This window comes from Lynx rufus, unplaced genomic scaffold (assembly GCF_022079265.1).
Source record: "Lynx rufus isolate CCGP_SWC_20201006 ecotype Redwood Valley unplaced genomic scaffold, mLynRuf1.p SCAF_18, whole genome shotgun sequence".
Lineage (NCBI taxonomy): Eukaryota > Metazoa > Chordata > Mammalia > Carnivora > Felidae > Lynx > Lynx rufus.
The window spans coordinates 6,398,772-6,411,165 of record NW_025814832.1 but is presented as its reverse complement, the minus strand read 5'-3'; the positions used below and the strand labels follow the sequence as shown (position 1 = coordinate 6,411,165).

The 12,394-nt window shown below is 36.1% G+C and overlaps 1 protein-coding gene across 7 annotated transcripts in view; it reads right to left on the bottom strand.

Moving 5' to 3' along the window:
- Positions 1–12,394, bottom strand: part of NF1 (neurofibromin 1) — a 248,210-nt gene that overhangs the window by 114,958 nt on the left and 120,858 nt on the right. For all 7 annotated transcript variants that reach the window (XR_006962286.1, XM_047080763.1, XM_047080758.1 and 4 more), the window contains exons 28-30: positions 10,073–10,234; positions 9,832–9,935; positions 6,305–6,440 (exon numbers count right to left, since the gene is read on the bottom strand). Coding sequence is in view for 6 of the 7 variants with exons in the window: in XM_047080763.1 (XP_046936719.1) it covers positions 6,305–6,440; positions 9,832–9,935; positions 10,073–10,234 (402 nt within the window). In the remaining variant the exon portion in view is untranslated. The remainder of the gene's footprint in view (positions 1–6,304; positions 6,441–9,831; positions 9,936–10,072; positions 10,235–12,394) is intronic.

Genomic DNA, 12,394 nt, shown 5'->3' with positions numbered 1-12,394 from the left:
AAAGAGGTAATGCTCAGAGAAGTTCATTAGCTATCAATATCCTCACTTTTCAAAATTTTCCAAGCAAGTCCCAAAGCAGGAGCCATGTTTACTAGAGGAAACAATCGACTACTATCCTTCCCAGCAGAACACAGAAGTACAAAGGTACCATTATGTCACTGCCAAAGTCAAAAGGGCAAGAAAAAGCCAGAGGAAAGATGAATAAGAATAAAAGAGCAAACTGAAGGGAAAACTACATTTTGTAGGAGACGCAGTGAAAGAATAACTTGAGATCAAAGCTTTTTTTTTTAATTAGTAATTTTAAAATTCTGTTATCACTTATTAAAAAACAAAACCTTATTTATAAATAAAATAGCGCACTTTTGCTCTACAGTACTCTACATTCCAACAAGCTTCGACCTTATTGAAACTTACTTCAACCAGTGCGCTGACACAACATTTAAATAATATTCGTAAAGAGAATAATTTTATGTGAAATTTTAATACGAGAATTCAGCTCTGTTATAATGCAGGATATTTAATTATGGCATGCTTTAAAAAGTACAACACATAGTATTTTAATAAGCCAGAAATGATTACTTTGCTCTTATTTCTGACTTATGTTCACTACCTTCTCTCTTCCTATGAAAGCTGGCAAGAATCTTGTCTACTTGGGTGGAATGGATAGGAGAATTTATTCCTTCATTAAATATTTCCAAGTAGTTACAAAGTGCCAAGCCCTGTTCCTTTTACCTTATCAGAATCATGGTCTCAGATTGGACTCCCAAGTTTGCTGATGACACAAAAAAATTTTTTTCCTTTAGGATGCCAATCACATGAAGAATTTTACTAAAATCTAGGAAAATCATGTAATCAGGTAGTCGGTAACCATTCACTTTTAACTCAAGTCAAAGCCACTGCCACTTCAGAAAACGAAATGTTCTCTGAAAACTACTAAGGCTGACCAAAAAGTTGACACATACTATTTTAAATATATGCTCACCATTTCTTGTCTGCCTAGTTTTATAAACAAGAAAAAATCAATTAGATTTGAAGAAAAACCTGAATAATGCCCCAACTCAAGATATTGTTCACTGCATAAGGTTTCAAATTACAACTAAACTACCCTCTAGTCTCAGATTTAAGTAGGTGAAAAAATTACATGGGGTTCTCCTAAGCCTCCTTGAGCTATTTTAAAAAGGCAGTAAGAGTAATGACAAATTAAGAAAGTTTAATGCGAGGTATACTTTATCATCTATGTATATGATGACAAGATTTTTTTTTGGCTTTTTTCCACCTTTGTTGAGAAATTACTGGCATATGTCACTGTATAAGAAGTTTAAGGCTTACAGCATAATTTGCATATATTGTAAAAATAATTACCACAATAGGTTCAGATAGCATCCATCTTTTCATACAGATACAATAAAAAAAGAAAGACAAAAAGTGTGATGAGAACTCACAGGATTTACTCTCTTCACAACTTTCCTATGTGTCATAGAGCAGGGTTAGCTATAGTCATCAAGCTGTACGTTATGTCCCTAGTACTTCCTTAGTACTGGAAATGTGTACCTTTTGACTACTTTCCTCCAATTTCCTCTGCCTCCAACCTCCACCACAAGTCTGATCTCTTTTTCCATGAGTTTAGCTGTGTTTTTTTTTTTTCATGGTTCCACATATAGGTGAGATCATACAGTATATATTTGTCTCTCACTTATTTCACTTAGCATAATGCCTTCAAGGGCCGTGTATATTGTCACGAATGCCAAGATTTCCTCATTTTGTATGGCTCAATAATATTCCATTTTGTATATACCCACAATTCTTTTAAACCATTCATCTGTTGATGGATTTTTGAGTTGTTTCCATGCCTTGGCTACTATAAATAATGCTATGAACATGGGGGTGCAGATACCTTTTCAAGTTAGTGTTTTGTTTTCTTTGGATATAGTCCCAGAAGTGGAATTGCTAGATGATGTGGCAGTTCTATGTTTAATTTTTTGAGGATTTTCCATACTGTTTTCCACAGTAGCTATACAATTTACAAGTGCACCAACAGTGCACAGGGTTCCCTTTTTTCTCCATCCATGCCAGCATTTGTTATCTCTAGTCTTTTTGATGATGGCCACTCTAACAGGCATGGGTTGATACCTCATTGTGATTTTTTTAACAGGCACTTCCCTAATGACTAGTGATGCTGAACATCTTTCCATATACTTTTTGGCCTTTCATGTAACTTCTTTAGAGAAATATCTATATGTCTATTCCAAGTTATCTACTAATCATTTTTAAATTTGCTTTTTTTTTTTGCTATTGAAAATTGTGTAAGTTCTTTATATATTTTAATATTAACTCATTATATACATGGTTTGCAAATATTTTTTTCTCCACTCCATAGTTATCTTTTCATTTTATGGATGGTTTATTTTGCTGTGCAGAAACTTTCTAGTTTGATGTAGTCCCACTTGTTTATTTTTGAGTTTGCTGTGCTTTAGGTGTCATATCCAAAAAATATTACCAAGACCCATGCCAAGAACCTTTATTCCTATGTTTTCTTCTAGCGGTTTCATGGTTTCAAGTCTTACATTTAAATCTTTAATCCATTTCAAGTTAATTTGTGAGGGACTTAAGATATGGTTCCAATTTCATTCTTTTACATGTGAATATTTGGTTATCCCAGCACCATTTATTGAAAAGACTGTCTTTTATAATTAGTTGACTCTCTATGCTTGGGTTTATTTCTGGGCTCTTGATTTTGTTCCACTGGTCAGTCCATCTGTTTTTATGCAGTACCTACTATTTTGATGATTATAGCTTTAAATTAGGAAATGTGGTGCTTCCTTTGTTCTTTTTGGGGGGGAGGTAGGGTCTTTTGTGCTTCCATATAAATTTTAAGAGCTTTTTTTTCTATTTCTATAAAAATGTCACTGAAAACTTGATAGAGATTGCACTGAATCTACAGATGGCTTTTGGTACTATTCATATCTAAACTATTAATTCTTCCAATCCATGAACACAAGATACCTTCCCATTTATCTGTATCTTCAATCTGTTTTCATCAATGGCTCATAGTTTCCAGAATAGAGATCTTTCACATTCTTAAATTTATTCCTAAGTATTTTATTGTTTTGATGCCATCGTAAATAGGATCTATTTTTTCCCATAAATTTGTTAGTGTACAGAAATGCTACTGATTTTTGTATGTTAATTATGTGTACTGCAACTTTACTTAGTTCACTGATTAGCTCTGTTTTTTGGTTGTATTTGGGATTTCCTATATATATCATCTGCAAGTAGAAACGATTTTACTTCTTCCTTTCCAATTCTGAGGCTTTTAATTTTTCTTGCCTGATTGCTCTAGCTAGCACTGCTAGTACTATGTTGAATAGGAGTGGTAAGAGTGGATACCTCTGTCTTGTTCCTCATCTTAGAAGAAATGCTTTCAACCTTTCACCACTGAGTATGTTAGCTGTGTGGTTGTCATTTATGGCCTTTATTATGTTGATATACATTCCTTCTATGCCTAACTTATTAAGAATTTTTATCATGAATGGATGTGGAATTTTGTCAAATCCTTTTTCTGCATTTACTGAGATGATCATATGATTCTTTTCTTCCACTGAATTAACGTAATGCATCACACTGATTGATTTGCAGATGCTGAACCATCCTTGCACTGAAGGATAAATCCCACATCATCATGGTGTGAACATTTTAATATGCTGAATTGTTTGCTAGTAATTTACTGAGAATTTCTGTATCTATACTCATCAATGATATTTACCTATAGTTTTCTTTTCTAGCAGTGTCCTCTTCTGGTTTTGGTACCAGGGTAATGCCTCACAAAATGAGTCTGGAGTGCTCTCTTTTCAATTTTTGCTAAGAGGACTGGTTGTTAATTCTTCTGTAAACGTCTAGTAAAATTCACCAGGGAAGCCAACTGGTCCTGGGCTTTTCTTTGTTGGGAGAATTTAGGAATTCTATTCAGAGTTTCTATTTCTTCCTAATTCAGTCTTGATAAGTTGTATGTTTCTAAGACTCTTTCCATTTCTTCTAGGTTGTCCAGTTTGTTGTCTAGTTTGTTCATGGTAGTCTCTTATGACCCTTTGAATTTCTGTGGTATCGGTTGTGAGGTCTCCTTTTTCATTTATAATTTCTTGATTTGGTCCTTCCTCTCTTCTCCTTGCTTAGTCTAGCTAAAGGTTTGTCAATTTTGTTTATCTTTTCAAAGAACCAACTCTTAGTCTGGCTCATCTTTTCTGAGGTTTTTCCATATTTATTTCTATTTCACTTATTTCTGCTACAATCTTTATTTCCTTTCTTCTACTAACTTGGAGCTCAGTTTATTCTTTTTCTAATTCCTTAAGAGTTAGGTTGCTTATTTGGGATCTTTCCTGCTTCTTAACATAGGTGTTTACTGGTATGAACTTCCCTCTTAGAACTGCTTTTGCTACATCGCACATGTTCTGGTATGTTGTGTTTCCATTTTCATTTATCTCAAGAAACTTTTTTATTTCTCCTTTAATTTCTTTTTTTTAACCATTAATTGTTCAGGGTAGTGTTTAATTTCCATGGGTTCACTCATTTTCCAGCTTTCCTCATGTAATTGATTTCTAACTTCATGCCATTGTGGTCAGAGAAGATACTTGGTATGATTTTAATCTTGAATCTGCTAAGACTTGTTGTGTGACCTAACATATGGTCTATCCTAGAAAATGTTCCATGTGTGTTTTGGAAGAATGTATATTCTGCTGTTGTTGGATAACATGTTCTATATATGTCTGTTAGGTGCATTTGGGATTTAAGTGTTGTTCGAATCTGCTGTTTCCTTATTCTCTGTCTGGATAACCTATCCATTGTTGAGAGTAGGGTATTAAAGTCCCCAACAATTACTTTATTACTATTTATTTCTCCTTTTAGGTCTGTTAGCTTTTGCTTTATACATTTAGGTGCTCCACTGTTGGGCACATAAATATTTATAACTATTGTATCTTCTTGATGTATAGACCCCTTTTTGTCATTATATATTGACTTTTGTTTCTTTTTGCCATTTTTAGTTTAAAGTCTATTTGGTCCAAAATAAGTATAGCTACTCCTGTTTTGTTTTGTTTTTTTCTGGTTACCATTTGTTTGAAATGACTTTTTCCATCCCTTCACTCTCTGTCTATGTGTGTCCTTAAGGCTAACAAGAGCCTCTTGTAGGCAACATATTGTAGGATCTTGTTTTTTTTAATCCATTTAGCTACTCTATGCCTTTCAATTGGGAAAACTTAATCCACTTATATTTAAAGTAATTATTGATAGGAAAGGACTACTGCCATTTTGTTAACTGTTATAAGTTTTCTTTTAGTGATACAGCAAAAACATCTTTATAAATAGCAATGGGGGAATAATTCACACAGAGCAGCCTGAAACAGCTTTTTAAAATGGTGATTTCACTGATCTTGCTAATGTCTCTAAGCAACTGAAGCCCTGTGCTAAAAAACAAATGGCTGGGGATGACTCTGCAAAGAAAAAGACATAAAGACATGGGTTTTGGTAAATGTGTAAATTCTTTCCCCTATACCCACCCCTGTCCCAAACTCCAGACCCACTAATTTTTCTTCCAGAATCATAGTTTGAACAGACTAACACAGATTTGCACTAATTTCCCCTGGAATTATTATATCGTCCCTGAACCTGCATATGCAATTCAAAAGCACAGTGAAAGCCATAAAAAGAACACAGACCTAATTTCCTCAACAAGTAGGGGATGACTGCAGACATCTGAACTCAGAAGCATTACTTGCAGTGCTAGTGCTAGAAAGTCTAATAATTTGATCTGAATGTTGGTGCAATATATTTTAGAAGTAGTGTTTTATGTAAAATAATCAGATTAATTGGTTCTAGGAAAAATTGACACAAACATATTTTAAGAAATCAAAATTATGGATCAAGCATTTCAACAGTACAAAAAGCAAGGAGTAGACGTGCCTCACATTCAAAAGGCCTTATGAGTAATTCAGGCAAAAGATAACCAAGAAAATTCCATAATATATCTCATTTCAACCATATCTGTTATATCCAAGAGATTCTGTGCATTTTAAACTTGCTCCCAATGTGAGGAAACTTATTTTTAGTACCCCCTTAAAATACTTCAAACTGTCTCCTAAGCAATATTTAATTTTTTTTCAAAGCCAATTCCGACAAGGCTTAGTGTATTACTCATCCAAACTGACTCAGTATTTTCAACCACCCACTATCAGCAGCTAAATTCCTCTTTAGTAAAGCATTCTTTTCACTTCAGCTTTGGCTTAATAATGGTACTCTCTAACCTTAAGCATACCTGGTATAAACAGTGGCACACACTTCGAAGCTGAGGGGGGAATTCTGAGGAGGAACTGATGATGGCATGGAAGAACTTTTCAGTCATCTGCAGAAGGTTCCGTTGGTTTTCCTCAAGGCTCTCTGATTGTTCTAACCTATAAAGGGGGGGGGGGAGGTAAAATCCATTTAAAATAAACAAACGAAACTGCCCTTTAAAAGAGACTTTCAGCCAAATGCATTGTTTGAACTTTGCTGGGATCTTGATTTGAATAAAAAAACTATAAAAAGATAATTTTGACAACTGTGTATAAGAATTCTTATCCCTTATATTCTCACAGATTTAGTATATACTCTGCTCAGTGCCATCCTCTCTGTTCTGGATATGTCTGCCTGCAGACAAGATATATTCTGGTTTGCTCTCCACTTCTGTGGTAAAAAGCTTCCCTGTGAGACATGTCTGTAGTTATCCAGCTATGCAAGGGATGAGGTAGATGAGTCTAATTCAAGGTGAAATATCAGCAAGCCTATTCACCCACAGGATCAAAAGCCACACACTCTAAACATTTTTATCAAAAATAAAGGTGATGACTGATTCCTGAGTGCTTCCTTCACAGCCCTCCTCCTTCCATTCTTTTGGTTTTAAAAGTTGGGCAGGGAAGGGACGTCTGGGTGGCTCAGTCAGTTCAGCGTCCAACTTCAGCTCAGATCATGATTTCGTAGTTTGTTGAGTTCAAGCCCCGTGTCGGGTTTTGTGCTGACAGATCAGAGCCTGGAGACTGCTTCCAATTCTGTGTCTCCTCTCTCTCTCTGCCCTTTCCCCACTCACACTCTGTCTCTGTCTCTGTCTCTCTCTCGCAAAAATAAAGAAACCTTAAAAAAATTAAAAAATTAAAAATTTGGGCTGGGTAGAGGGATATCATTTATCAGGCATCTCCAACCCCAACAAACCATGTGTCAAGCCACTTTAAAAAATATACAACATGTGCATATTGGAGCTAATGTACAGAAAACACATGAAAGAATGACAGGTGATAATGAGCTGTAGTTAGAAAATTCTGTACTTTATCTTGTAGTCAGTAGGGAACAGTTAATGTTCTAAGAAAGAAAGTAACAAAAAGATTTAGGTTTCATAAAATTCCTACAGCAAATAACCTGAAAAAGGAAAAAGACAACGTTGAGAAGTTACAGCAAAAGTCAATGGGATCACCATCTACAACTCTACCAAAAAGAATAAAAAACCTAGGAGAATAGTTAACCAGAGAGATGAAAGACCTATACTCTGAAAATCATAAGACACTGATGAAGGAAACTGAAGACAACACAAACTAAAGGAAAGATATACCATGCTCCTGGATTGGAAGAATTAACATTATTAAAATGTGTATACTACCCAGAACAATCTACAGGTTCAGTGCAATCTCCATCAAAATACCAATAGTTTTTCACTGAACTGGAACAAGTAATCCTAAAAATCTGTATGGAACCACAGAAGACTTCAGGGACAAAGCAATCTTGAGAACGAAGAAAAAGCTAGAGGTATCACAATCCCAGATGTCAACATATACTACAAAGCTATCGTAATCAAAACAGTATAGTACTGGCACAAAAACAGACACACAGATCAATGGCACAAAAAAGAGTCCAGAAATAAACCCATGCCTATATTGCCAATTAATCTATGACAAAGTAGGCAAGAATAGAAAACGAGGAAACGACAGTCTTTTCAATAAATGGTGTTCAGAAACCGGACAGCTATGTGCAAAAGAATGAAACTGGCCCACTTTCTTATAGCATACATAAAAACAAACTCCAAATGGATTAAACACCTAAATATGAGACCTGAAATCATAAAATTCCTATAGAAAATATAGGTAGTAATCTCTCAGACGTCACCCATAACAACACATTTATGAATATGTCTCCTCAGGCAAGGGAAACAAAAGCAAAAATAAACTACTGGGACTACACCAAAATAAAAAGCTTTTACACAGCAGGGAAACCATCAATAAAATAGCAACCTACTAAATGAGAGAAGATATTCACAAACGATGTATCTGATAAGGGGTGAATATCCAAAATATTTAAGGAACTCACACAACTCAACACCCCAAAAAACCCAAATAATCTGATTCAAAAATGGGCAGAGGACACGAATAGGCATTTTTCTGAAGAACACATAAAGGTGGCCAAGAGACACATGAAAAAACGTGCAGCGTCACTAATCATCAGCTAAATGCAAATCAAAACCACAATGTGGTGTCACCTCACACCAGTCAGAATGGCTAGTATCAAAACAAAAACAAAAACAAAAACAAGTATTGATGAGGACATGGAGAAAAGGAAACCCTTGTGCACTGTTGGTAGGTGCACCTATTGATGGAAAACAGTATGGAAGTTCCTCAAAAAATTAAAAATAGAAATACCATATGATCCAATAATTCCACTACTTGGTATTTACCCAAAGAATAAAACACTAATTTGAAAAGGTACATGCACCCCTATGTTTACTGCAGCATTATTTACAACAGCCAAGATACGGAAGCAACTCAAGTGTCCATCAAAAGATGAACAAAGAAAGATGATGTGTCCCCCTACACACATACCTATTACTCCAGCACAAAAGAAAAAACAAAACAAAAACTCTTGCTATTTGTGACATGAATGGAACTGGATATTATGCTAAGTGAAATAAGTCAGACAAAGGCAAATACTGTATGATTTCGCTTATATGTGGAATCTGAAAAACAAAACAAATGAACAAGAAAACCACTTTTAAGTACACAGAACAAACTGGTGGTTGCCAGAGGACATGGGTGATACAGGTGAAGGCGATTCAAAGGCAGAAACTTCCGGTTATAAAATAAATAAGTCATAGAGATGAAAATGAAAAGTACAACATTGGGGACATATGGTCAATAATGTTGTAAGAACGCTGTATGGTGACAGATGGTGACTATACTTGTCATGATGAGCACTGAGTAATACACAGAATTGTCAAACCAAAATACTGGATACCTGAAACGAATACAACATTGTATGTCAATTCTATTTCAATAATAACTTTTTTTTAATTGGTTGGAAAAAAAGGATAGATATGGTATTGGCTAAATCATGATATAGCCAATCTATCAAATATTATATGGCAGGTAAAAACAATGAGGTTAATCTTTCTATACTGACACAGAAAGACTGAAGACAGAGCCAAGTTAAAAAAATTAAGTTGCAAAACCACGTGTACATGTTTCCATTTATATTAAGCACTCACTGTTAGCCACACAGTTTCTACAACTTGATTTATGTACATGCAAATGCACTGAAAAAAAAAAAAAAAAAAGCAAAGAACAGACTAAACTAGTAACGGTCTCTGTCTCTACACATGGCAGCCAAAGATACCTGTAAATTTTTTTTAAGAAAAATGTATTTGTGTGTAACTTTTATAATTAAAGACTCATTTTAAGAATCAGAGGGAGAAACCCTCTGAGGGTCTGGTCCCACACGGTGGCAGTGAAAGAGTCGAGAAAAGTTGTAGATGAGAGGATGACAAACCTGGTAGGATCCACTTCAAAGCTAACATGTTGCCAATCAGAGGATGTGATCACGATTCGTAATAACGGATCCAGGAGTTTTTGTAGGTAGGTAGCACCATATACCTAAAGAAATACACAAGTAGGAATCTATTACGCCTTCTCCAAATATCTTGCGTTAAAGACATTCTGCTCTGTACGTTCTGCACATAATCAATTTGCCATACCTTGGCACACACACAAAAGAATAAATGGATATAAACCTTGAAACAGAAGGTCATTATTTTACTGGCTAAGCTGTTTCCTCGGAAAAGAGTCTGCATGGAGTCTGCCAATTCTACTTCCTTAGAAAACATGTTCCAGAGCAGTTGGTAGAGCAAATGCCGAGAATCAAACAGAGTCACTAGAACTCGAGCTAGTTCATCCTGAGAACAAAACAAAATTGAGTTAGCATGAATAATCCCATTTGTCTTTAGCAGGAAACTGAAAGGTAAATCCAAAACTGTCAACCACCTGCTAAATCCAGTTAAGTGGTGACTAATTAATTTCTCCCTGAGATCTGTGTCCATTTGTCTACGATGACTATTTCTTTATGCCTATAGCAGATGTGAATTCTTTTTTTTTTTTAAGCAGTTTGTTTATTTACTTATTTAAGCAATCTCTACATCCAGCGTGGGGCTCAAACTCACAACCCCAAGATCAAGAGTCACACACTCTTCCAACTGAGCCAACCAGGTACCCCAGCGGCTGTTAATTTTACGAATTAACTGATGAAAATTAAGAGAGGCCTAGGTTTTACCAGGCCTAGACAGAAAAAAAGCCAAGATTCAGTTCAAATCACATGACAACATTAAAGAGAGTAGAAACAGAACATGATGGCAAAGAGTTTAGTTTGATATGCCCAAATCATTTTCGTAGAAAACCAGTGAGCAGAAATGAGACTTTGGTGACCACAAGAGCTCTACTCTCTGCTCACATGGTCAGGGAAATTCAGTATACACTGAACATGGGCTCAGCAGAGAAACAACAAAAATGGAAAGACTATAGGATTTGCAGAAAGTAAGGGAAAAGATGTGGGCTGTGTATTCAGAACAAAGAGATTAGCAAGATTTATGTATAAAGCAAAGGTGGACAGCTAATTCCCACATACTTCCTGAATGGTTACCCTCATAATTCCCCATGGTATTTTTTGGTACACTCCAGGAAAACGATGTGATAGTAAAAACACTGTTTAACCACACAGTGCTGCGAGGAGATTTACATAGACTAAGGGTAGCCATAAAATGATGCCCCATCCTTCAAGCAGTGACAGCAAAGGCCAGGATCATGGCCCATAGCTTTTCTAATGCTTTTACCTGGTCAAATCTGGTATGTGACTAAAGCAAAAAATTTGACAATCCTAACCACACAATCTAGAAGCCAAAGAAGACCCAGATAGTCTGTTCTACTCCCTATAGTGACATTCCACATATGTGACTAGATATAAAAATTCTTTCCTCCATTTTATTATTTTTTTATTTATTTTGAGAGAGAAAGAGAGAAGTGCACACACACAGGGGAGGGGCAGAGAAAGGGGGAGGGAGAGAATCCCAAGCCGGTTCTGTGCTGACGTGGGGCTCAATCCCACAAACGGCAAGATCATGACTTGAGCTAAAATCAAGAGTTGGACACTTAACCAACTGAGCCACCCAGGCACCCCTCTCCTCCATTTTAAAGTCAAGTATAATTATGAGAGACAATTCAGCCACAAAACCTGTTTTTGGAGTACTGTGCTCATTTGTTTTCATCTAATCCCTTCCCTGCAAAATTCTGAAAACATTAAGCAACAGAATTTAAAATCTACAAAAGAGAATTTTTTTTTAAGCTTTAAAAGGTTTTTGAAGAAGTTGGCCGTGTAAGAGATCAGGGAAGAAGCATTCCAGGTGGTGGCGGCTGTGGTGGCAGTAAGGGTGCTCTCGAAGGTGGAAATAGCCTAACATCTTTAAGTCTGGTGAACAAGAAGGAACGTGGTAGGAGATGAGGTCAGAGGTGAGGCAGAGCCCAGGTTGGGTCGAGCCTTGTAGGCCAGAGTAAGGAGTTTAAACTTTACTGAAGCATGAGGAACAAGATCCTACAGTCTTTTTAAGCAGAAAAAAACCTACAGGCAATGACAGATTACCTGATTTGTTATAATTTACTAAACTGAAATCGTTTTTGGTACACTGTAAATGGAATCGATTTTTAGCATGGAAAAGGACAACCCTTCTCAAATTTTTAGCGTGTACTGTTAAAAATAGTATGGTTTTAAGAAAATTTTTTAGTAACAGAGACCCAGGGGCTCAATCAGCTGAGTGTCTGACTCTTGATTTCAGCTCACTCATGATCCCAGAGTTGTGGGATCGAGCCCCACATCAGGCTCCATGCTGAGGACAGCACCTGCTTAAGACTCTCTCTCCCTCTGCCCCTGCCCCACTCGTGCGTCTGCGCACACGTGCTTGCTCTCTCTCTAAAATACATACATACATACATAGACGAATAAGAGACCAAATAGCCATATTATGTCTCCAGTGTTTAAAACAAGCAACAATTTCTCATGCAAATATAGT